The sequence below is a fragment of the Suncus etruscus genome, chromosome 5, assembly GCF_024139225.1.
Source record: "Suncus etruscus isolate mSunEtr1 chromosome 5, mSunEtr1.pri.cur, whole genome shotgun sequence".
In the NCBI taxonomy this organism is placed as follows: domain Eukaryota; kingdom Metazoa; phylum Chordata; class Mammalia; order Eulipotyphla; family Soricidae; genus Suncus; species Suncus etruscus.
The window spans coordinates 117506947-117534287 of record NC_064852.1 but is presented as its reverse complement, the minus strand read 5'-3'; the positions used below and the strand labels follow the sequence as shown (position 1 = coordinate 117534287).

The window sequence follows — 27341 nt, the reverse complement described above, 5'->3', positions numbered from 1 at the left end:
TAGGGGAAGGGGCATACTCAGCAGTGCTTAGAGGCTACTATCAGCTCTGCACTCAGAAACCACACCTGGTGGTCTCTGGGTACCCTAAAGGATGCTGGGGATCAAACATAACTCACATACAAGGCAAAAGCCCTACCCACCAGACTATCTTCTGGCCCCTGAAAATTTACATTTAAAACTTTACAGTGTTTCTTTTGTATGGTAAAGAACTACTAAATTATATCTAACATAACGAATTTATGTAAAAAGTAAGAGATTTTTGCCATTTACCCTGAATTACCATGTTAGCCACCAATTTTTTTTGCCAAGCCATCAATTCTTTTTTTTTTTTGGTTTTTGGGCCACACCCGGTGACGCTCAGGGGTTACTCCTGGCTATGCGCTCAGAAGTCGCTCCTGGCTTGGAGGACCATATGGGACACCGGGGGATCGAACCACGGTCCATCCTAGGCTAGCCCAGGCAAGGCAGGCACCTTACCTCTAGCGCCACCGCCCGGCCCCAAGCCATCAATTCTTAATAAGTACATATTTTACTTAATCAAACAAATGAAACATTTGTTAATTCAATTTTGTTTCCCCTATACTCTTTAATTAGCAATAAAAAGAGCTCAGAGCTGCAAATACTAACTTTTACCAATTAATTCAATTTGCAGACCTACTAATCTTAAGATATTGCTTGATTTCAAATTAATAGATAGAGGCCAGGGAGACAGCACTGTGATAGGGCGCTTGCCTTCCATGTGGCCCACTCAGGCTGGACCTGAGTTTGATCCCTGAATCCCATTTGGTTCCCCGAGCCTGGCAGGAATGATTTTTGAGCGCAAAGCAAAGGAAGAACCCCTGAGTGCTGCCGGGTGTGGCCCCAAAACAAACAAACAAACAAAATCAAATTAATAGATAGAAACTGCCTTATTTAGGGACTGGAGTGGTAGCAAAGTGGTAAGGCATTTGCCTTTCACATGGCTGACCCAGGACGAACGTAGGTTCGATCCCTGGAATCCTTTATGGTCCCCAAGCCAGGAGCAATTTCTGAGTACAGAGCCAGGAGTAACCCAAGTGACGCTTAGTGTGACCCAACAAAACAAAAAACAAAAAAAATCAAAAACAACACCAAAAGAAATTGCCTTATTTAAAAAAAAAAAACTGGTTTAATATCATCATATAAATCTAACTTGAGGGGCTGAGTGACAGTAGGGGGGGGGGGAAAGGGGAGGGCATTTGCAAATATGGGTATAATCCGCATGGCATCCCACATGGCCCCTCAGTACTACCAGGAGTGATTCCTGAGTGCAGAGCCAGGAGTAATATAAAGCGGCTAAAGAGTCCCATATTCCTAAATAATTTTATAAAGATAAAGACTTTTTCCTATTAAGAAGGAAAGGTCATTATCATTTTAGAGACTGACTTTTTTGCTCTCCTTAGATCTCGCAGTTAAGATGACTTCATCTTTTGTTATTTTAGAATCTGCCATCCCCTTTATAATTCTTACTCACGAATGAAAGAAACTTCATCTCCTTCCTTCCCATACTATACCAGATAAGAGCAGATCACTTTACCTCCATGGTCAGCTGTCTTTGGGCATCTTTGGAAGCCTGGAGGTGAAGTCTCAGTTCTTCTTTCTCAATCACATGCTAGCAAAACATTAAGAGAAACAGGTAAAACTTTTTCATAATAAACACATAGCCTACTTCCTCTTTAAAAACATCTTAAAAAGTTCCTCCCAAGGGTCTAGACTAGAAGCCTCTTCAATGGTCAAATAAGAGCAGTAAGATGAGCAGGAATACTAAATCCATGAAGGTGTTTGGAGAGGATAATGATCATGAATCAGTAACCATACCAGCTTTTTAAGAATTTTTTTTTGGTTTTTGGGCCACATCCGGCGGTGCTCAGGGGTTATTCCTGGCTGTCTGCTCAGAAATAGCTCCTGGCAGGCATGGGGGACCATATGGGACACCGGGATTTGAACCAACCACCTTTGGTCCTGGATCGGCTGTTTGCAAGGCAAATGACGCTGTACTATCTCTCGGGGCCCTTTTTTAAGAATATTTTATAGATTAAAATTAGTTACTTATATACCATACTTCCTGACGCAGAGAAGATGCAAACGCTAGAGCACTCTAGAAGGAAAGGGACTGTATTTTTGGTTTATAGTATCTACTTTGTCAGATCTTAACAGTTTTTGTTGGTTGAGTGGACGTACTTCTTTAAGTTTGTGCTGAAGATCTACAATCTGAGACAAGAGGGAGGAGATTTCTTCTTGGTATCGGATCAGTTCATCACTCTTCCCAGACAACTCTTCAGTCATTCTGGACATTTGAGCATTTGTTTCACCTTGGAAACAAAATGGAAGCTACATATTAATATAAATTCAGGATAGGGGCAAACTATGGTCTTGAGATAAATACCTACTTATGTCAATTACTATAGATTTTTAACACAAATTTAAAAACTAAACTTAAGGACTCTAATTGAGAAAAATAAAAATTCTCGCTTTTTTGGTCATTTAAATTAAAAAAAAATTGGGGGGCCACACCCAGTGATGCTCAGGGGTTAACTCCTGGCTATGCACCCAGCAATAGCTCCTGGCTTGGGGGACTAAATGGAATGCCAGGGATCGAACCCAGGTCTGTCCTGGGTCAGTCATGTGCAAGGCAAATGCCCTATTGCTGTTCTAGCCCCTAAATTTTTAGTTTTTTTATATTTTATTACTTTATTTAGACACCATGGTTTTACAAAGTCGTTCATAAAATAGTTGTTTTTGGCATTTATTGTTCCAACACCAATCCTACCACCAGTGTAGTAGCATTTCCCACCCAACTCCAGTCAGCCTTCAAGCACAAAATAATTTACTTTACATTGCTTGTTACCACTAAATGGTAACTGAATTATCAAAAACAAAAAAACTTCACTAAAAGAAAGTTTCTGAAAATTACTATCTCTAATAATGAGGGTCACCAAGTTGTTGCCTGAGGTTGACTATGCTGTTTTGTTGCTAGCTATTGGTTCTGTTTGTTGAACGTAGGTGGCTTCTATGCTACTTTCACATCTAATTTGGGGTGTTTTTTTTTTATGGGGGGTGCCAGCATCAAAAAATTTGGAGGCGTCACATAGCAGTGTAGGTAGCCATGTGCTCCAGGAAGAGAAAAATCAAGATTCTTCAGAAAAAGCTAATCTTTAGAATTAAAGAATAAAACTAAAGGGAAATGACTTATAGAGGCGAGTGACTTAAGATTTTAGTTGATGGGGCCGGAGCAATAGTACAGCGGTAGGGCATTTGCCTTGTACACAGCTAATCCAGGATGGTTCCTTAAGCCTGCCAGGAGTGATTTCTGAGCTGAGAGCTAGGAGTAACCCTGAGCACCCACCGGGTATGATCCAAAAGAAAAAAAATTTTTAGTTGATGCTTTTCATTACAACATATAAACAAACAACTTTTATTTTAAAGAAGGTATGTATACCAGGACAATCTTTCCTTAATCTTTTTCTCTCCTTTGGTGTTTGGCCTATACCTACTGGCACTTGGGGGCTGTGCTTGGCATGGTGCTTTGGGGAGAGGGTCTTAGAGACTGAGGTCAGGGCTGGGGGAAGCACATGCTCTAGTCCTTGGACCCTCTCCCTATCCCACTACTTTTTGTTCGTTTTTCTTTTTTCACAGCTGGTCATACCCAGCTGTACTCAGGGTTTACTCTTGGCTCTGTGCTCAGGAATCACTCCTGGCCAGTCTTAGAGGATTAAATCCAGGTAGATCACATGCAAGGCAAGTACTCTTCCCACTGTACTCTCTCTCCAGTCCCTCCAATCTTGTTCTTTATGAAGAACAAGACAGCTCAAAGGAGATAAGTGAATTATATATCTTTGTAAGTGCCAAGGTATAATCTCATTTATAAATGTCTCTGACAACTCATCAGGGATAGATGCAAATATATATATATATATCCTTATATATGTTTATATAATGTGTGTATATATACATATGTATGTATATACATACACATATATGTACATATATAAATATATGTATATATATATATATAAAATCCCACAAGCAAGAAAAATTAAACAAATCTAACAAAGAAACATTTTTAGGGGCCAGAGAGATAGTACAGTGGGTAAGGTACTTACTTGCCTGGCATGTAGCTGATCTGGATAATCAAACCTGTCAGGAGCAATCCCTGAGCACAGAGCAGCAGTAAGCCCTGGACACTGCCAGATGTGACCCTCCCCCCAAACAAAAACAAAAGAAAACAAATATTTTCAGAATGGAACAGTTGCAATCACTTAACACTACAGAGATGCTTCTGGAACAGGAAAGAGGCTTTTAGAACACCTGGCACTGACTAGAGCCTCAAAAACCATTATTTTAACTCAGTACTCTTGTAAACACACACTTAACAGAGAGCCCCTGGAGTTTCATTGGAGGGGATAAATATTTATGTCATATGAAAGCCTTGACAGCTAAGTATTACTGGAGAAATTATTTCACTGTGTCATATACAGTTATTTTGAACTTGATGGGAAGACTGTAACATTACAAAGGAGGCAGGAAACTGGGAGCTGAACTTCTGAGTGAACCATATTGCTACTGTCTCTTAGCTATAGAAGGTGAATAATTAACAGCAAGGAAGGAAAAGAGTCATTTAGGTCATTTCCAGTTCTGTACTATTCTGGGATTCTGAGACGGCAGCATAGTCGTCCAAATAGACTAATGTGATACAAAAGGCTCTATCTATACTCTGCTTTCTCTGCATCCTAATATTCTGCTTTAAAAAACTGAATGTTTATGGCAACCCAATAGCAATTGCCCCCAGCTGGAAGCAATTTTCCAATAGCAAGCACTCACTTTTGTCGTCTACTTTTAATTTTAGGTACGTACATATTTTGGCAAAATGTTACTGCTAATTTAATCAGTGTGTTCATAATAGTTCATAAATCACTGTGTTCAGAATAGTTCATAAACATCCTATGCACTGCAAAACCAAAATATTTATCGGAAGTGACATATCAATTACTGTGCTAGTAACCTTATTGTGGTGACTTGAAACTAAACCTGCAATATCTCCAAGGTGGGCTTGTGTATTTAAAGAGAAATTAAGTATTTTCCCTAATAAAGCCAGTCTCTACCCAACTATTTTACTTTAAAAATTATTTTGGTAAATGCTATGTCAACCCCAAATATCTTCTGTGGTTTACACATAAAAACTTTCTGAATGTTAGGTTTTATGCCATTCTGTATCAGGGTGCTGCTTTGATCAGTTTTCTAATTTCGGTAAATCATATTCTCTCCATAAGACTATTTCGTTAATCAACAAAACAAGAGCTTTTGTTCTTTTCTTTTTAATATTCTGTAACTAATATGATGCCTTTGAGAATGATAACACTCTGAAACAAAGATATTAGTAAAAGTTCAGATGGTACTTTATTAACAGTGTGGGCTCAATGTAACATTTTAAGATTTTCAACAACTATTCAAACCTATATCTCAGGAGGATTATAGTGAAACCATAAACCTGATTCCTGACTTGGTGATGCCCTACCAAAGAATGGCTTGAACTATGAATAGAAAATGTTAACAACACTCACGAAGTTCTTTGACACAGTCATGGACAAGCTGCTGTTCCTTCTCTTCATAGGTAATAGTTTCTGTTTTTATGTGACAAGCCTTTAAGAAAAAAACCAGTGTGGGATATTTTCTAGTGATTTTATAGTATTAATTTTTATAACTTTTCATTTACATTTGTAAATACAGGTTCATTACATACTGAGAAAAAGAATCCCTAAAATTTTTTTATCTACTACAATCAAAAGGTATTAAAAGAGGGTACAATATACATTATCTTAATTTTTTTTTGAGGGGGCCTTCATTTTGGGGCCATGCCTTGTGATGCTCAGGAGTTTCTCCTAGCTCTGTGCTCAGGGATCATTACTGAAGAAATCGGGATATAGGGTGTCAGGGACTGAACCTGGGTAAGATGTGTGCAAGGCAAGTGCCATAAACTCTGTACTATCTCCCCGACCCCTTCCCTTCATTTCTTTAGGGGTCGCTAAACATACTTAGTCATCCCTGGATCCCCTCCTTCCCCCTCCCATTATATGTTCCTGCACTTATAGTTTCTTTTTTTTTTTTTGGCCACACCCATTTGATGCTCAGGGGTTACTCCTGGCTAAGCACTCAGAAATTGCCCCTGGCTTGGGGGAACATATGGGACGCCAGGGGATCGAACTGTGGTCCTTCCTTGGCCAGTGCTTGCAAGGCAGACACCTAACCTCTAGCACCACCTCACCAGCCCTGCACTTATAGTTTCTAACCCCTGCCAAGATGCCCACAGTAGGAAGTGTCTGACTCCCCCACATGAGCTCAGAGAACTGTGTCATTACCAGACAACTTAGATTTGGGCCCACAGTGGCTGTTGCACAGGTGCTCAAACCTAAGCCCTCTGTACTTAAAGCATTTGCTCCAGCCCTCCTCTGATCTCCTTCCTCAGCTCACTGAAAGGGCTCTTACAGAGTTGTAATTATTCAGTTATTTATATCAATAGATATAAATAGAAGCACTCTCTGGTTCATGAGTCAACCTGCCATTTTCCATGACACTAGAACTCAATTATCCATTATCCATTTTTATTAGAATCTAAATAACAGAGAAAAGCAAAAACACATGCCTTGGTTGCTGCCACCACCATCACACTATTAAAGACAATCCCTGCCCCTTTCCCTTAGTAAAGAATTTAAAAGGCCAATCTGTAGTTAGAGAGTATTTCATGTCAATACTACCTTGGATCGGAGAGCCATATTCTCTTCTTCCAGTTCCTTGAGCTTTTCCTGCAGCATGTCCAACTGCAGCAAACCTTGAGACAAGTTGAAAGAGTCATTGAAGCGAAGAGGCGTTGAACAGCTGGAATCAGTCTCACTCTCTTCAGAGGCAATGGACACAATTCGAAGTAGCTCATCTTTCTTGGACAACTCATGCTGCAGCTGATTAACCTGCCCATGAGAAATATTTGGTATAGATTATCTCCCTGATAATAGCTGAGTCACACGTACCACAGCTTCAAATTCATGGAGCAATTGTTTCTCACCATGGAACAAACTCATCAAATCAGCTGCTACATTTTACTGATTAAAGTAATAAGTCCTAAATTATGAAATTTTCATAAAAGATAATAGTACCTTCACAGTTAAAGAAAAGCCAGGCTAAAGAAGCTAGGAAGTATGAGAACAGATAACTACCACCACCACCACCACCACCACCCCACCCTGTTCTCCTCCTCAGCCTTGTACTTTTATGCTATTGTCACCTTGCATAACTTCCAAAGCACTTCAGGGAATAATATTTCCAATGTAAAGACTTAGATATTATTTTCAAAAAGAATAAAGGCATTTTCAAAAGTTACAAGCACGTAAGAATAAGAATGATCAAAACACTGCAATCTAACCATTTAAATAATCTACTTTTTATGAGTATTAATGAACTATTAACCATGGATATACATTACTTTAAAACAAATACATCTGCATCTAAGGCCTACAAAAAGGAATGAGAAAAGCGTTAGACTCTACGCAACAGAGGCACTGAAAACAGGCCTTGGCATTAACAAAGGGACAATCACACCAGCGTTCCTCTGCACACATAATCTTCATTTCTTTCCAGCCAGTTCTGTGACTGACAGAAAGTCAGTATGTTCTGGTGTTGTTTGCCTAACTACTGTCATTCCTTCAGAGATGTCAAAGAAAACAATTTTCATTGCCTAAGACCTAGTTGTCTCAAGCTGCAAAAAAACAGGATTAAAAACATACTTGATCAAAGGCTTGTCCCAATTGCTCTTCCAAGGACTCATTCTGCTCAGCTAAGACGTGGTTCCGTTTCAAGAGAGCTTGTCCGATCCGAGCAGCCAGCTCCAGGTCACGGTCCCTCTGTTAAAATAGTAAATAGACTCAATTCTTTAGGCATTTTAGGAGCTGTACATTCACTATTACTAAATGCAAAAGAATGTTCTAAAAAAGCATCATCATCAAAGTCTATTTTAAATGCTCAAATACCACATTAAACATGGGGCCTTATTTACAATAAACACAAGAAACATGTCATGTTTAATAAATGCTAGTCATATAGACCACCATAAAGATACAGGACATTGCTTTTATTGGTCTCAACTGTGATTTATTCATTCATCATTTTATTAATTAGAATCCTGAGAAATTACAAAGTCAAATATAATCTTTAAAATAAGGACAGGATCTGACCCACATCAAAAGCCCAATACATTTTTGGTGAGAGTACTGACCCATCTAATATGATTGTGGTAGAGTATTGTATTCATAGTCTAAGGACAAGTGAATATGGTGAACAATATTCCAACCAGGGCACAGAATATAGTTAGGAGCCCTGTTGTCAAGAGGGACATGAATGAAATAAAACAGAAAACAAAACACTAGAAGCTGAAAATCTAAAACTGAACCTTCTACTTCACAACAAGCTTCAGAAAGAGATCTGTTCTGGAATGCCTGCTAGTTGGCTAGCCGTTAAGTTGTAACAATCTTAAGAACTTGGAAAGAGTCATGGCATAGTCATTTTTCATATTCATAAGCATGCCAACTTTGACATGCAAAGTCAGTAGAGTCCACGTGACCTTCAAGTTTCAGATGCTTGTTCAAAAGAAGAAAAGACGAGATTCCTACCTCTGCCAGCAGGTGCGTGACCATGTCGATGTCATTGTATGTTCTGGTCATCTGCTCCACCCGGTCTGTGCCTAGAACTAAGAGCAGTGAAAGCAACTGTTGATCGGATTGAGATACAATATTTTAAATATACCTAAGAATTAAAAAATAACAACAAATGCTTAAATACCACAATAAACACTTTTTTTTTTTTTTTGGTTTTTGGGCCACACCCAGAGTATCCACACATGCTCAGGGGTTACTCCTGGCTATGCACTCAGAAATTGCTCCTGGCTTGGGGGACTATATGGAACTCTGGGGGATCGAACTGAAGTACATTCTAGGTCAGCTACGTGCAAGGCAAATGCCCTACTGCTGCACCACTGCTCTAGCCCAAACACAGATTTTTTTTTTTAACAAAAGTTATCCAGAACAAAAATTATATTAAAAAAAAATAGAAAAAGTGGGTTGGGATGTAACACATGCACTGCATAAGGGTCAGGGTTTGACAGAGTGTGCACAAATGCAAAATGCACATACCATACAATGCACACATCAGAAATCAGACCTAGTAATACAAACAAAATGTTGTGTGGTAAAATTTAGAAATATGTAAAATCTATTTTAGATGGTTTACATATCAGACACATATTAGATAATTTAGACATCCAAGAAAAGAAAGAGTTAAATTATTCAAACAATCTGTGCATCATACAACTAATTAAGCATCAAAGAGTCACAGGCAGTCATTGACTCTCTTCCTACTCCCAGTGAGCTTGGAACTGTGACCTACACACAGGAGAGAATGTGAGTTGGGTCAACAGGTCCATCACTAGTGATCTTATATCCAAATCTGCCTCCATGTACTGAGAGGTTATGCTATTGCCAAGCAATCTAACTAGGACTTTGCTGTGACTACCTAAACAAGATGATCTATGATCACCAACCATGTGATTTAGTATCACTAAACAAGGAATGGGATTTGGAGAGCTTTTTTAAATTCTGGTATGAGTCAAATTCCCCTGAGCTTAATTAACTCCCTTCCTTTTTACTTTTTTTTTTTGGTTTTTGGGGCACACCCGGTAACGCTCAGGGGTTACTCCTGGCTATGCGCTCAGAAGTTGCTCCTGGCTTGGGGGACCATATGGGACACCGGGGGATCGAACCGCGGTCCGTCCAAGGCTAGCGCAGGCAAGGCAGGCGCACCTTACCTTTAGCGCCACCGCCCGGCCTTTTTTACTTTTTACATTTTAAAGCTTTTATTCATCCTTGTTTGTTTTATTTATCTTTATTATTTACATTTTTGGCCCACACCAGCAGTGTTCAGGATTTACTCCTGGCTCTGTGCTTAGGGGTCTAGATGTGGTGCTGGGGATCCAGCAAAAACATACAAAAATATTGTAAAAAACATGCAAAAGCAAGTGTCCTGCCTGTGCTACTGGCTCTCTAGCTCCTGAATTTAAAACCTGTCATCTTGATGATAATCTTCCTGGTAGCAAGGCATTTATTATAATATAAGCTATATATTTTTAATTATGTGATTAACTGCAGTGTTTTTCTAGACTTTACAAATTCAGTTTACATTATCAATCAATATATATGTATATATAATCTCTCAACATATTTGGGTAACTTAACTCCAAGAAAAAGGATACATATGACACCAATACATCCACGATAACAGTAATAAGTATTTTTCAAAACTAATGATGAACAACAAAAAGGGGCTCTTTAATCTTGTAATGTACAGTATGGAAAGATTTGAGTTTGACTGAGCTTAACTTATAATTGGTTCACCTTGAAAGAAAAAATAAAGAGCAGTTTTGGAGCAGCCAAGCCGAACTCACATATAAGAGGAAGGTCCAGATGCAACTGAACTTTGAGACTCTAATTCCGTATTTCTAATAGAAAGGTGCTGACATACACCTCACAGGTTTTTAGGAGGATCAAATATATTAATCTTCTGCGAGCAGACTGCTAAGTATCAAACAATTGTTTATGCAGTCAATGCTCTCTAAATACTTTTGGTATAAATTAAGATTCTTTATTTTGTTCATTTGTTTTTGGGCCACATTCTGGTGATGCTCAGGGGTTACTCCTGGCTCTGTGCTCAGAAATCACCTCTGGCATGGGGGACCATATGGGATGCTGGAGGATCGAACTGCGGTTCATCCTAGGTTAGCACATGAAAGGCAAACACCTTATCACTTGTGCTACCACTCCAGCCCCTAAATGAAGATTCTTAAAGTTTCCTAGAAATAATTCAAAATTTGCAGTAGATTCTATAAATTAAGTCACTCATATTTCTTAGTCCATCTCAATACCCTAGGTTGTTCAAGAGACATTTTATCTGAGCTTCTTTTTCTTCCTCGCATCAATGATTACATTTAAGAATGATGTCTAGGGCCCGGAGAGATAGCACAGCGGTGTTTGCCATGCAAGCAGCCGATCCAGGACCAAAGGTGGTTGGTTCGGTATCCCGGTGTCCCATATGGTCCCCAGTGCCTGCCAGGAGCTATTTCTGAGCAGGCAGCCAGGAGTAACCCCTGAGCACCGCCGGGTGTGGCCCAAAAACCAAAAAAAAAAAAAAAAAAAAAAAAGAATGATGTCTAGTGGATTTGTGAATATTTTGATTTCTAGCTCAAAGTAAAACAGAATTGGTTTGATGGTATTAGAAAATAGCTTAAAGTATTAAACTGAAAAGAAGAAAACTTAAATGCATAGTAAGAAACATGTAAAGAAATCTAAAACAAAAAGAAAAACCCAAACATTTCCCTTCAAAGTAATTTCCATTTACAGATAGAGACACTGACTCCACAATTTAACTGTGGGGGTGGGGAGGGAAACATGCTTTGGGGTCCAAGGAATCGTCACAATTTAATCTGGCAGCAGAGCAGGAAATGAAGTATAAAGAGTGAAGCAAATACTTACTGTGTGTGGTCTCTTCTGATCTCGGGAAGAAGGGAGGAAAATACAGTCAGTATATCTGTCCTCTCACTCCTTACAGAAAATCAGTTAAAAGCAGCAAAGCCAAATGAACTTAGTAAGCAGGTCTCACATGGAGATACTGATGCTATTGCGGAGGAGATTCAGTCACAAGGAGTAAATAAAAGACTCAGCTGTTCTGAAGTGGCGGGAGAGGAAAAACCACTGATCCAGGATTAACAATAAAAGTAAGAAAAAAGAATCTGGAGACTCAGTTTAAAATAGTTTGTTTTGTTTTGTTTCTGGGCCATACCCAGAGGCACTCAGGGCAGGATTGTACTCAGAAGTCACTCCTGGCAGACTTGAGGGGCCATATGAGATGCTGGGGATCAAATCCAGGTCCGCCATGTACAAGGCAAATGCCCTACCTGCTGTGCTATTGCTCCAGACCCAAGTTAAAAATAGTTTCTATGGGGCCAGAAAGTGTTGCTAAAGGGGTATCAATCATTCCCAACTATCACTGTCATAATGGTCCCTTCTCTACGCTGCGCTCAGAAATCACTTCTGGCAGGTTCGGGACCATATGGGATGCCAGGGATCAAACCTGGGTTCATCATGTCAGCAGTGTGCAAGACAAACACCCTACCGCTGTGCAATCTCTCTGGCCCCTGGGGTTTTTTTTTTTTCCCTTCTGATTAGGAACTAAGGCTGATTTTTCTGGTTTTTTTTTTGTTTTGTTTTGTTTTTTTTGTAGTTAACGTGCTCTTTTCCCATGACAATAGAACATTTCCTTTGCAATCTTATTAACTTTTTTTTGGGAAAGTTACATACCAGGAAGATGATAGTTTGGAAGAACAGGGAGCAAAATCCCAGTTGTATACCTGGAGGTGCATGAGAGAGCTTATGTAGTGCCATGGGTGGAATTGGCACACGCTGCATGTGAGGCAAACACCATGCCCTCTGTAGTCTCTCTGGGCCAAAGATTATAAATATTTTTACAGAACAAGTTTTCAACTTGGCTTCCAAAGATTGCTAATATGGAATGAAACTATAACCAAGCACTTCACTTATTCTATGCTAACTTGGTATTATTTCAAACAAACACCCATATACTCTCATTTCTTAAGATGGAGATATGACAGGGTTTTTTGTTTTGTTTTGTTTTTTGTTATCTGTCACTTTATATGAGATGGTGCTTGATTAATTTTTACTATATTCCTTTTCAATGTGTACCACAACTATTGATTTTTAAAAAGGCATAGTTTTTCATCACTAATCCATCCCCTATAAAAACTAAAACAAATAAAAGCCACCACACAAATACAGCAAATATTGCATAGTCTGAGGTGTAAGACCGCTGACCATTGTAACCGGTCTGGGGATTCTTGTTTCATTTTTCGTTTGGTTTTGAGGCCAAGCATGGGCGTGTCTCCAGGTCACCTGCAAGCAAAGCCTGTGGTTCAAGACTTTTGAGCCACCATCCTGACCCCAGGTCTTGAGGTTTTTAACACTCAAAGAAGTGATTGTGGCTTTTACTGTTTTAATAGTGAAAACATTTCTGCAAAACAAAAATTAGTCTCCTAGAATTGGAACTGAGTGAGAAAGCACACACGACTAACTCTGCTTGGTAGGGATGAAGAGAGAATTCAAAGTCGTGTGTGATCTGAGTGACAATATCCTCACTACTATTGGGAGAATACTTGGTATATAACAGGTGATAAGTTAATTTATCTTACAATCAATGGCTTAGGGCATCTGGCTTAATTTGGGGGGAGAGGAAACTGATCAAGAGAGCTAATCTAAGGAACTATGAAACTGCTGACTTACAGTTATGACTCTATAAACATAATCAGTAATATTTCATTTCCTGTCAGTGTAGATTAATGATTTTTGAGGACAGCATGGAAGAAAATGCCTACCAACCAGAAGCAACAATTTCCACAATAGTATTTCTCTGCAAAAGTGCAGACCATTCTCTTCCCAGTTCCTGAAATATCTCCAATTAATATTATTGTGAAATAGCCATTTTATTGATGTTGTTGGTTTTAATGTTTTAACCATTAACGGTTTTAATGTGTTAACCCAGCAAAGCTCAGGAGTTTACTCTGAGCATCTGATCAGGGATTCCTCCTTGAGAGCTTGGGGACCATATGAGATACCAGGGATTGAGCCTGGGCTGGCCCCGTGCAAAGCAAATACCCTCCTCACTGTACTATGAATGACTTACGCTCCTAGTCTTGAGCTCCGGACCCTGAGTCCTTGTGAGCACTGTTAAACTGTTTTTTGAAGTGCAGAAAACTAGACTCCACCTCCAGAGTTTCTGACTGTGCAGATCAGGGTGAGGGCCCAGGATTTTGTATTTCTAGGAAATTTTAGAATAATACCAAGGTTTAAAAAAACAAAAAGCAACTAATCTTTCCTCCTCTTTTTCTTAATATTAGAAAGTGGTATGGTCGATCTATTATTCCCAGCATTAACAATTTTCTGGAAGATCCATCAGGTTTTATTTTCAGTGTTTCCAGGCACAGATGGTGAGTTCTGATAATTTAGGGTATGCTGACTGCAGTTACCAGTTTACCACTCACTACGGGTCTCACACTTAATAAAATGAAGAAAAGCCTGTGGTAACCTGCTGTGTATGCTGAGTTCTGAGCATTTGAAACCATCTGTTTCTCACAGCAATGGGGATAAAAATTTATTTATTTGTTTTGTTTTTTTTGGGGGGGCGACACTTGGTGGTGCTCAGGAGTTACTCCTGGCTCTGCCCTCAGAAAATTGCTCCTGGCAGGCTCATGGGACCATATGGGATGTCGGGAATCTAACCAGGGTCCATCCTGTGTCAGCCACATGCAAGGCAAATGCCCCACTGCTGTGCTATCTATCACTCCAGCCCCGCAAAATTATTTTCTAACCCACTAATTGCTTGCATATATTGATTGTATATAAAGTCAGCAATTTCTTTCTGACTCAGCTGGGGGAGGGGGACTTTAGAGAACCCTCAGCAATCTGTGAGAGGCTTACAGTCCAAACCAGAAACTTTTTATCTCAAGGGAATTAAAAACTGTGGGAAAGGACAAGAGAATGTACTAAATCTTATTTTTAAATCCTTGGTCAATTTATTAATGGGGTGAAGGTTTGGATCACGACTGGCAGTGCTCAGGGCTTACTCTTAGTTCTGTACTCAGGGATCACTCTAGTGGAGATTGAGGGACCCGTTAGGGTGCCATGAATCCAATCTGGGTCAACTGAATTTGGCAAGTGTCCTGACTATACTGTGGTTCTGATTCCTATTTTTGACATTCTTAAAGTTAAATTTCACAATAAAATCTATTAATACTTCAGTGAACTACCATCTATCTAGAGAATTGTTATCTTAAAAAGAATTATGAGGGCCCGGAGAGATAGTACAGCAACGTTTGCCTTACAAGCAGCCAATCCAGGACCAAAGGTGGTTGGTTCGAATCCTGGTGTCCCATATGGTCCCCCGTGCCTGCCAGGAGCTATTTCTGAGCAGACAGCCAGGAGTCACCCCTGAGAACTGCCGGGTGTGGCCCAAAAAAAACAAAAACAAAAATAATAATAATGAAATTATAATATCAGAAAGGATATATTAATGGACACATTAGAATCTTCGTTTATTTGCTTTAAATTCTTAGGTAGATCATATAGTTCAATTTTCAAATTAAAAGTAAAAACAGCACTACTGGTCTAAAGAAAAAGGATAGTTTTACAGAACCTTGAATTGGAACTTTATCCTACTAATCTGGAGTTTTCAGTTGTTCATTCTTGAACATAATGACTTGTTTTGTATAATTTCCAAAAACCAAAAATTTTAGAATTGGCTTAGCTTTTAAGTTTTTATACTTAAAATCCATCCTAAGAGTAGCCCCATCAAATTATGATCTAAGACATTTTTCAGGCTCCAATTTCTTCTCAGAAGTCTATATAATACAAAGAATAAAAAAAAAAAAACAAGCACAGTATGTTCTGTGATCCTGTAAATAATAAACTAAATAAACATAAATGATAAATATGCAAAAATATTTTAGTTAAAAATCATCTGATAGGGGCTGGAGAGATAGCATGGAGGCAAGGCATTTGCCTTTCATGCAGAAGGTTAGTGGTTCGAATCCCGGCATCCCCTATGGTCCCCCATGCCTGCCAGGAGCGATTTCTGAGCATAGAGCCAGGAGTGACCCCTGAGCACTGCTGGGTGTGACCCAAAAACAAACAAACAAAAAATCATCTGATAAATACAAAAACTCATAGAACACAGAACACTGAAATCAGGAGCTGTGTTCCTTCAGGAAAGCAATCTCCAGAAAATTTTAAGTTAAGAAAACTTTAATAAGAATCTTTAACTATATAAAAGAATTAAGTATAGAAATAATAACTGAACTGAGATTGTTAATATTCAAGTTCAAGTTTAAGCTGTGCTTACAATTGTTTTTCTGTACAAGCAAAATGGTTTTAAAACTATTAAAAATAAGTTAATGATTACTGTTCAAATTGAGGCTTTCACAACAATCATTCTCTAGCTATACTCTTTAAAAAAACACAGAGGCACTCACATGGGAAAATGTCTAGGAAGTGATGTAATCTCACATCTATTTAAAAAAAAATGAATTTTATAAATATAAAATCTGAATCTGCACATTTTATTATATACTTAGCTACTATGCACACATTTTTAATAGTGAATAATTTTTTTTTGGGGGGGGGTCACATTCAGCAGCGCTCAGGGGTTACTCCTGGTTCTGACTCAGAAATCGCTCCTGGCAGACTTGGGGCACCATATGGGATGCTGGAATTCAAACCACCGTCCTTCTACATGCAAGGCAAATGCCCTGCCTCCATGCTATCTCTCCTGCCCCAATAGTGAATAAATTTTAAAGAGTATTTCTTTTTAAATCAGGTGAAAGGAAAATGACCCCATACATTTAAAGTATTTGAAGTATTCTATTTCATTTTATATTTTAAGAGTTAGTGAAAAAACAATTCAAGATAAAACTGGCTTAGTTTTAGTGATAAATTTTCTATGCATCCTTAAGAAAACAATAATTCGGGGCCAGTGAGGTGGCACTAGAGGTAAGGTGTCTGCCTTGCAAGCGCTAGCCAAGGAAGGACCACGGTTTGATCCCCCAGCGTCCCATATGGTCCCCCCAAGCCAGAGGCAATTTCTGAGCACTTAGCCAGGAGTAACCCCTGAGCATCAAACGGGTGTGGCCCCAAAAACCAAAAACCAAACAAACAAAAGCAAACAATAATTCTAGAATTAGATTCTAGACTCTAGGATCTAGAATTTCTCCCTTAGCATTATTAAAACATTAAATATAACCATATTTAATAGAAAAATGAGACTAAAGAAGCTCCTGGCTAAGGATATCAAGCTACTTGGGACAATAAATATTATGAGATTGTAAAATTTAAAATAATCTCACCACATTTTTTTAAATTCCTTCATACAGTACTCATTCTGGGAAGTGTCCACGTTAAAAAAGGGGGGAAATGAAAAAGCCTGAGTAATTTACAAGGCACTCAAGAGTCAGAATGACCAACTCTCTTTGTCCATATATAACAATGAGAATAAATCACCTCTCCAAGTTCAAGTATATGCACCCTGAAAAATGGCTCAAGAGGTCAAATGTTTTCAAAATTCCACATTAAAATTCTCATGATCTGGGCCCGGAGAGATAGCACAGTGGCCTTTGCCTTGCAAGCAGCCGATCCAGAACCTAAAGGTGGTTGGTTCGAATCCCGGTGTCCCATATGGTCCCTGTGCCTGCCAGGAGCAATTTCTGAGCAAATAGACAGGAGTAACCCCTGAGCACCGCCGGGAGTGTCCCAACCCCCACCCCCCAAAAAAAAAGATTTTCATGATCTTTCTTTCAAAAGAAAAATTCTAAAAGGATCCAGAATACTCAAAGAGATAAGGATAAATACTGAACAACCTCACTCACATGTGGACTACAAAAAAAAAAGCAGTCAACAATCAACAATGGCCAATAATTACAGACCCCAGGAGGCTGCTGATTTAGGATTGACTGTGTTTGCTGAGTCAGGAGCAGAAGGTATGGGGGGGGGGAACCCTTAGACCCACAGACTGATGGGGGGCTGGAGTGGCAATACCATTTTCTTGAAACCTCCACATGAATGGTGGTGTAAACCACAGTGCCTAAAGACATGTTTGAAAATACTTACTCATATAACGGAAGGTCTCTTCGGCCAGGACCGGGGAGAGCGTCTCGGCTGCATGTTGCTGGTGGTGCGGGGACCGGGCCCAATCTTGGTTCTCATAGAGGAATAGCGAGTCCACCCTGAGCTTATACTGGGGGAGCTGCTCCTCCAAAAGACTCACCAGCTCCACCTCGGGGAGGTCCTCACAGCCGGAGACATCTGTAGGGGAGAGTCCATGGAAATAAAGTCAGTGCATGTCCAAATACAGAGCAAAATACCTTGAGCCAGTTTTGCAAAAGTATCACCAAAGAAACACCAGCCAAAATAGTTTCTCTACTGTTTCTGAAAATATCTATCTTGGTTCAAGAGTTGGGATCTTTCTAGGAAGATGGGGGCAGGAGGGAAATTGGGGACACTGGTGGCAAAATATGTGCACTGGTGAAGGGTGTTGGATATTGCATGACTGAAACTCTTATCATGGACAACTTTATATATGTGAAATAAAAAAACTGTATTGTGAACAACCTTGTATCCAATAAAAGTAATACAATTTCATTACTAATTAAATAAAGTAATTAAAGCCACAAAAACTTTATTCTGATATTTTTTTAAAAATTGGATCTTTCTCTTTAGTATAAGAACTTCTATGGGGCCGGAGTGGTGGCGCAAGCAGTATGGCGTCTGCCTTGCGCACACTAGCTTAGGAAGGACCACCATTCGATCCCCCCAGCGTCCCATATGATCCCCCAAGCCAGGGGTGATTTCTGCGTGAATAGCCAGGAGTAACCCCTGAGCCTCTTGGCCCAAGATATAGTGAGGAGAAGAAAAGAAATTGAGTGGAGAAGGAGAACAACAGATATGAAATAATGGGGGACAGAGGCCAAGGGAACTCAGGTGCGATGGTGGTGTTAAGAAAGGACAGAACTGAGGGCTGGAGAGATAGCACAGCGGTAGGGTGTTTACCTTGCATGCAGCTAACCTGAAATGGACCTGAGTTCTATTCCCAGCATCCCTTATGACCTCTGAGCATGCCAGGAGTGATTTCTGAGTAGAGCCAGGACTAATCCCTGAGTGTCACCGGGTATGGCCCAAAAACAAAAATAAAGAAACAGGACAGAGCTCAATATCTAAGCAGAGGCAACAACAATGTAATCATGAGACCCAAACTTTAACAAGAAAACTTAAAAAGGTGCCTGTTATGCTGGAAGGGATGGGAGAGGTATCATGATATGGACTTTGAAAACATTGGTGGAGGGGGGTTAACACTGGTGGTGAGACTGGTGATGAAATATTGTTAGTCTAAATTTAACTATGATAACTTTATGAATCATAAGGCTTTAAATTAAAAACACTTTAAAATTAAAGTTTAAATGTTAAAAATTAAATGTAAAGAATCAAAAATTAGCCTTTAAATGTTGAATGTTTACTAGTAATGTTAATGTTCCAACTGTGTTCCAGCACTGGTAGGGAATTAAAAAGTTCTTTATCATTTTTATTTGAAAGATGTAGGATATTAAAACCTGAAATACCTTTTACATTCCTACTCCTCTACTTTCATTCTTCCACTCCTCCACTGCCTGCATCTTTAGACATATTTTATGTGTTTGCTCTTAACTTCCTGTTACTAATATAGCCAAACCATTTAACAACTCCCAATTTAGAAGGTTACAAAAAAGAAAGAAAAGTTATCTCCTTTTTATAAGCTTAAAGTAATACTAGGACTTAAAATAGAAAAAAAACTCAGGATGTCCTATTAATCCTCTCACTCTGAGATATATTTCCTCTGTGGACTTATTACAAAGGAATCTTTTCTGCCTGGCAAAGACAAAAGTCATTTTAAGAAAACACCTTTTTGGGGGCTGGAGCAAGAGCACAACAGGGAGAGCATTTGCCTTGCACATAGCCAATCTGGATTCAAGCCCCAGCATCCTATATGGTCCCCCGAGCCTGCCAGGAGTAACCCTTGAGTACTGCTGAGTGTGCCCCCCCCCCCAAAAAAAAAAACCTTACAAGAGAAAATATGTATTTGATGCTAAGTTAATGACAATTTAATCAAGAGCAAGAAGAGTGAAAACACCACTTAACAGAAAAATGAACCTGGCTTCATAGCCAGATGAGATACAATTTAAAAAAAAACATTTTTTTGGTTTTTGGGCCACACTTGGTGACACTCAAGGGTTACTCCTAGCTATACACTTAAAAATTGCGCCTGGCTGGGGGAACCAAATGGGACGCCAGGGATTGAACCAAGGTCTGTCCTGGATCAGTCCTGTGAAAGGCAAATGCCCTACTGCTGCGCTATTGCTCTGGCCCCCAATTAAATTCTTAAATATGATTGATTCTAAAGCTCTCAACCCATAGTAGATCTTTTAAAATTATCCAAATTCTATGTAATTATTCAAATTCCTCCTGCCACAATCGCATTACATATGGGACTTTATGTCAAAACTAAGGGGAAAAGAAGCTGGACTATAAATAAAAATACAGATTTGTTTTATAAATAAAAATATCAGACTCAGGTATTCCAGGATATAATGTAAATAAAAAGCAAATGTAATTTTTCTTGTTTTTGGGCCACACCTTCTGATGTTCTTCTAGCTCTGAACTTAGGGATCCCTCCTGGTGGGCTCTAGGGACCATACGAGGTGCCAGGGACCGAAATCTGGTCAGCCACGTATAAGTGCTCAGCACACTGCACTATCACGTCAGTCCCACAGAATTAATTATTAAAAAGGCCAAAATTCGTGCCCGGAGAGATAGCATGAAGGTAGGGCGTTTGCCTTGCATGCAGAGGGATGGTGGTTCGAATCCCAGCATCTTATATGGTCCCCCACGCCTGCCAGCAGCAATTTCTGAGCATAGAGCCAGAAATCACTGAACTGAACAATAACCACTGAACACTGCCGGGTGTGACCCAACACAAAATAAAACAAATCAAAAACCAAAAACGACTACAATTCCCCAGAACTTTCCTTCTTTTTTTTTTTTTTTTGGTTTGTGTGTGTGTGTGTGTGTGTGTGTGTATAATCCCATTACTGTCTTTTTTAGGTCTGAATTTCATCCAGTGTGTGTGTGTGTTTCTTAGGTCTGAATTTCATCCAGTGTGTGTGTGTGTATGTGTGTGTGTGTGTTTCTTAGGTCTGAATTTCATCCAGTGTGTGTGTGTGTATGTGTGTGTGTGTGTGTGTTTCTTAGGTCTGAATTTCATCCAGTGTGTGTGTGTGTGTGTGTGTGTGTGTGTGTGTGTGTGTGTGTGTGTGTGTAATCCCATTACTGTCTTTCTTAGGTCTGAATTTCATCCAGTAAGAGTAGGGAATGAGGGCAAGTCACCTAGGAGGTCATGCCAGCTGCTACCTGTGTCCAATTTTGCCAGAAGGAAGCAAGTGAGTATAAGGCAGATGTAATCTTTCTTCTCTCCTCTTTCCCTTCCCCTCTCCTCCCACTTTCCCCTCATACTAATTCTCCCTGCATTTCTTTTTTTTCATTTTCTCTTTCTCCAGCTCTCCTGTGTGTCTCTCTTACTCTCTAGCTCTCTCTTTCATTCTCTCCATTCTTTATCGTTCACTCTGGCATTCTTATACACTGTTTCTCTCTCTCCTTTCATTATTATTAAATATTAGTAAAGCAAGTCTTTAGTAATAAGGAAACTTCAGGACCAAGTAGGTTTTCCCAGAAAGACAAAGGCTGATTCACAAGAAATCACCAGGATGCCAGTGGGACACTCCAGAGTGGGGCACAGTCTACCTGCGAGAGACCCAGGCCTGATTCCCCCAGATCCCCTGAGCACTGTCAGGAGAGGCCTCCAAGCACCGAGCCAGGAGCAACCCTGAACACTGCCGGGTGTGGGTCCCCAAATCAAAATACCAATTAAAACTAAACAACCAACAGCAGAGTCTACTATACTAAAATTCAAAATCAATGATTAAAGAACTAAAGATTAAAAAAGAAAAACACTTCAGTAAGAGGTGATATGTAATAGACAAAATGTCATGTATTCAGGACAAATTTCTTCTCCAACAAAGAAAGAAGGAAAAATTCTTAATTTGCTCAACAGACTTAATACTTAGTTATGGATATGGGGCATCAAATTTCACTCTCATTCCAATTCAAAGTATATACCATTTCCCCCCAAATAAGACAGTGTTTTATATTAACTTTTGTTCCCAAAGATGCGCTAGGCCTTATTTTCAACGAAGATGAATATGGTACACATTTATTGTTAAATAAAAATAAAGGAACTTATTACCCGTATATGATACAGTAGTATGGTGGTTTTCAACACAAACCAGACAAACTGTGAATCCTACAGTAGCCAATCGGGGTAGCCCTAGCAACCAGTTTATGGTAAATTAATTTTCATTCCAAGACAGAGCATGGGGGGGGGGGAGTTATTTTAGAGGGAATGCCTTATATTTCACCCAGAAAAAAGCTGTAAGAAGGTCTTATTTTCAGAAGATGTTTTATTTTCGAGGGAACACAGCAGGTACAATGTACCAAGCAATAAGAAAAACAATAAAACAAAAAACCACACACACATTCTGATTAAGAAGGAACACATAGGGGCCGGGCGGTGGTGCTAAAGGTAAGGTGCCTGCCTTGCCTGCGCTAGCCTTGGACGGACCATGGTTCGATCCCCCGGTGTCCCATATGGTCCCCCAAGCCAGGAGCAACTTCTGAGCACATAGCCAGGAGTAACCCCTGAGCGTTACTGGGTGTGGCCCAAAAAAACAAAAAAAAAAAAAAAAAAAAAAAAAGAAGGAACACATAAAATTAAAAAATTAAATTAAATTAAAAAATAAAAAAGAAGGAACACATAAAATGTTCCACAACAGAAATTTTAGTAAGTAGAAAATTCTAAGGAGGCAACAGGAAGTTAATAAACTTTACTAAGTTCCTCCTCCCAGGAGTTTCTTTTTTCTTTTTTTTTTTTTTGGTTTTTGGGCCACACCCGTTTGACGCTCAGGGGTTACTCCTGGCTATGCACTCAGAAATCGCCCCTGGCTTGGGGAGACCATATGGGATGCCGGGGGATCGAACCACGGTCCGTCCTACGCTAGCTAGCGCTTGCAAGGCAGACACCTTACCTCTAGCGCCACCTTCCCGGCCCCAGGAGTTTCTTTTTCTTTCTCTTCTACTTTCCAATAAACTTTTCTACTTAAAAAAGAAACCAACCCCAAGCCCCCAAAACAAAGTTAAGTGAAATGACTATTCTTTTTACAAGAGTAATCTATACAAGGACTTTATCCTTTATACAAAGATACTATAAAAATAATATATTTGATTTTATTCTGAGGTCATACCCCACAGCCCTGGCCTGGGACTTGAAGGTTACTTCTGCAAGTATTTGAAAGGCCAAGAAGTAATGGGGAGAACACTGGAAGCCCTCTTTACCCCACCCCAGCCCTCAATTTCATTCCTAAGTACTAATAGCAAACAGCTGGAAAATGAAATAATCAATGTCAGAGCCTTAAAAACTCCTTAAAATTAATTTCAATAAAATGTGTCAGATCTAATAAATAAAATGATCAAAATACTGCTAAAAGAAATTAAAGAAGATAGCAATAAATGGAGAAAGAGAACCATGTTCCCAGATTGGAACTTAGCTTCTTGAACTGTGAACTGGAGTTGCATAACTGAAGGTGGGGGCTGGGAAAAATCTTAAAATCTTTGTTTTTAGGGCCAGAGCGGTGGTGCAAAGGATAAGGCATCTGTCTTGTTCGTGCTATCCTAGGATGGACCAAGGTTCGATTCCCCCGCATCCCATATGGTCCCCCAAGCCAGGAATGATTTCTGAGCACATAGCCAGTAGTAACTCCTGAGCATCAATGGGTGTGGCTCAAACACCAAAAACAAAAAAAACAAAAAACTCTGTTTTCCAATAAATTTCTTGGGACCTCAGAGATAGCTCAATGCTTTGTGTGTTGGAAGCACAAGTTAAACCCCACGACCTCGTAGTTTCCCAGAACTGACAAAAAAAATATCTCCAGAGAACTACAAGGCACAACACCCCGACCCAAAACAATAATTTTCTGATCATTTTTAGAAGTAAATGTACCTATTTTATATACCAATATTTCCTGGGCTTAAAGGGGGGTAGAAAAAGTTGGAGAAGTCCTGGATTAGAAGATAACAATTTAAAAAATCATTCTCTGTCAAATCTATGTAAAATCTATGTAAAAATTTCTGTTTGTCTTGCACACGGCCAACCGAGGACAGACCTGGGTTCTATTCCCAGCATCCCACATAGTCCCCCAAGCCTGCCAGGAGCGATTTCTGAGCAGGAGTAACCCCTGAGCGTCACCAGATGTGGCCCGAAAACAAAAAACAAAAACAAATTTAGAATATTGGGGGCCAGAGCAATAGCACAGAAGGTGGGGCATTTGCCTTCCACATGGCCAACTTAGATTCAATCCCAGGCATTCTATATGATCCCCCAAGCACCACCAATGACTGACCCCTGAGTGCAGAACCAGGAGTAACCCCTGAGCACCGCCAGGTGTGATCCCCCAAAAAATAATTATAATTTTTTAGAATTTTAATAGAATTTTTAATAGAAACTAACAAGTTGCTTCTAAAAAACTTACAGATATACAGAAGATTTAAAAGTACTAGAAAAATGTTTATGACTGTAACCCAACTATAATCATGTTATTTAAATAAAAATATATATAAAAAAGTACTAGAAAAAATAAATCCATACCCTAATCGCACTCCGTATTAATATAAAATGAACCAATGACCTAACAAAAGCAAAAGCTACATGCCTTTTTAAGAAGGAGGGAGTATCTTTGGTATACAAAGTATATCTTCAGGTATACAAAGATTACTTAGAAATCACCCAAAAATATGAGCAAAGTAAAAGTTGATAAGCTGATTGCCGCTAGTTATTTTAAAATTATGCTTTACAAAAGATACCACTGACAAGGTAAAAAGGTAAGCCAAATTTGGGAGAAAATATCTGTGATCCATTTATCTAAAAAAATGTTTTTATATCTACGACATAAAGAACACATATAGCTCTCTAGTAAAACCTTTTTTTTTTTTTTTTTTTTTTTTTTTTGCTCTTTGAACCACACCTGTTTTAGCACTGGTTTTTAGCACTCAGGAATTATTCCTGGTGGTGCCTAGGCAGCCATAGGATGTCGGGGATTGAACCCAGGTCAGCCACATGCAAGGCAAATGTCCACCCCGTTCGTTGTACTACCACTCCAGCCACGAGTAAAGCAACCTTTAAGCAGGCAAATGATGTGAACAGATCATTTTAAATGACCAAGAAGTACATTTTAAAAATAAGTACAACATCACTACACAGTAGGGAAAAACAAAACCACAAAGAGCATAACTTATGAGAATGGCTTAAAACCCTCACTAGCTTCTAGCCTCTGCCTACTCTGTTATTCAGCTTTAAAGGGATACAATCACATTTGTTATTTTATGTATTACCTGAGGCAATTTCTAAACTTCAAAACTAAGCAGCTTAAAAAACAAAACAAAAAAACAAACAAAAAACTAAGCAGCTTTAAGCAGCTGCATCTTTGTCACAAAAATGAATTAATTAACCACCAGAGACATTCCCACAACTATGGGTAAATCTTAGGAAATTTTGCTCTATTCTAAAAGCCAGACAGGCAGAAAGATATGGGACTCTAGATAAGCAAACGTCATCTTAAAAGACAGAAAGATCAGTGGTGTCTAATGACCCTGGTAAGAAGTGAGAGAACTGGGCACGTGGTAACTCGTGACAACAAAACAGGCTACAGGTCCATGGCAGGGCAGTCATGTCAACAACGCAGGAACTTAACATGGACATGCTTTTTTATAGCTTGCTAAAGTTATCTCAAGAAAGTTGAAAGAAAATTGGGGAGGCAGGACAACCATTAGGCTAAAATGGATTCAGAATTTTTTAAATTTCAGCAAAGCAGTACCATGCCCTTACTGTAGGTAGAACCCCAAACTGGTTTTGTAGCTTCATTCCATTCAGGCAGTCTTCAGAAGATCTGGGGTCCCACCAGGGGCCATTCATTCAATGCAAGGGCCAGAGGGTCTGCTGCAATGCAGAGAATACTCAGGTTACCTAGACAGTGCTTGAGGGCCTCAGAAATGTTCATGGGACCATGTGCATTGGGGAATGAACCAGGGCCAGGCACATGCAATTTCTGTGCCTTACCTCCATTATTATTATCATTGCTTCAGTCTCTAAATACTCCATAAAGGATTTAGCACAACTTAGCTAAAACCTGAATATCAAAACTAGAGGAGGGGGATGGGAAGGAAAAAGAGGAGAGATCTGGCCAGCAAGAGCACTTGAAAAAGTGTGAAGGCAAGACTCACCTGTGATGCTCTCTGAGTCTCGATGACTGACATTCATGAGGGTTTCTTCACCTGTTGGTGACGAGAAAATGGCATCCTGGGACTGACTCATGCAGGCTTCGTTTTGGCTTTGGCTGGGGAGGACAGCTTTGGGGTGGATCGCAGGAAAGGAAATCCATTAGCCATTCAAGAAGGAAAGGGACCTGGCCTTGTGGGTATTTTCTTTTAAACAAGATCTTCCTGATGAGTCAAATGACATTGGCAACTAATTGGTGCTCTCATGGGATTATCAAACCTTGTGACAGTTGTGACCTGAAAAATAAAAAAAATATATCCAGTTACTTCAGAATTCAGCATATTCCTGCTAACTAAAGCAGCTCACCCAGCTGGGGTGTCTGAGGACTCAAGAATGTTTTCCTAATGATATACACACACAACACAGAAAATCACAGTTATGCTAGATGGAGGAAGCCAGGCTTAAAAAAAAAAAAAAAGTGCGTGATTTATGATGCATTTATTTAAGATTCTAGAAAAATGTAAATTAAAGTGATTGAAAGAAGTTCTGTGGCTGCCCGGGTTGGGAAGGATTAGCCAAAAGGAGAAGAAATCTTTGAGGGTGACAAATACATCCATTATTTTGACTGTGGTGGTGAATTCACAAGCCTCTACATGTATCCAAAAAAAAACAGAGCACACTTGATTTTGTTTTGGGTGTTTTTGTTTTTTTTTTGTGGGTCACATCTGGCAGCACTCTGGAGTTATTCCTGACTCTGAGCTCAAAAATCCTCCTGGCAAGCACAGGGGACCATATGGGATACCTGAATTCAAACCACTGTCCGTGCTGTGCTATTTTTCTGGCCCTACGAGTACACTTGAAATGCGCAATTTAAGACATCTTCAGTAAAATTCAACAAGGCTGTTAAAAATGTAAAGGTATGGAACAAAGCAATGGCACAAAGGGAGTGATTTCTGAGCACATAGCCAGGAGTAACCACTGAGCACTGCCAGGTGTGGCCCCCAGACCAAAAAATAAAATAAAATAAATTTAAAGGTAGCTTTTAAAACTATAATAATGTAGTTAGTGTAGGATCTGTAGTTCTACCTGTACAGAGGAAAAATGAATTAAAAATTAAAATGGGAAGAAAAATCGAAGCCACTTTGGATTTTTTTGTTTGTTTGTTTTGGGTGACGCTCAGGGGTTACTCCTGGCTCTGCACTCAGAAATTGCTCCTAGCCTGGGGGACCATATGGGATCAAACCGCGGTTCACCCTGAG

General features: G+C 39.5%; 1 protein-coding gene across 1 annotated transcript in view; it reads right to left on the bottom strand.

The window, feature by feature from the left end:
* TRAK2 (trafficking kinesin protein 2) overlaps window positions 1–27341 on the bottom strand; it is a 71527-nt gene that overhangs the window by 17156 nt on the left and 27030 nt on the right. The window contains exons 2-9 of the mRNA XM_049773183.1: window positions 26088–26378; window positions 17781–17975; window positions 8676–8752; window positions 7794–7910; window positions 6771–6980; window positions 5580–5658; window positions 2200–2330; window positions 1556–1630 (exon numbers count right to left, since the gene is read on the bottom strand). Of these exons, the coding sequence (XP_049629140.1) occupies window positions 1556–1630; window positions 2200–2330; window positions 5580–5658; window positions 6771–6980; window positions 7794–7910; window positions 8676–8752; window positions 17781–17975; window positions 26088–26178 (975 nt within the window). The 5' untranslated portion in view covers window positions 26179–26378. The remainder of the gene's footprint in view (window positions 1–1555; window positions 1631–2199; window positions 2331–5579; window positions 5659–6770; window positions 6981–7793; window positions 7911–8675; window positions 8753–17780; window positions 17976–26087; window positions 26379–27341) is intronic.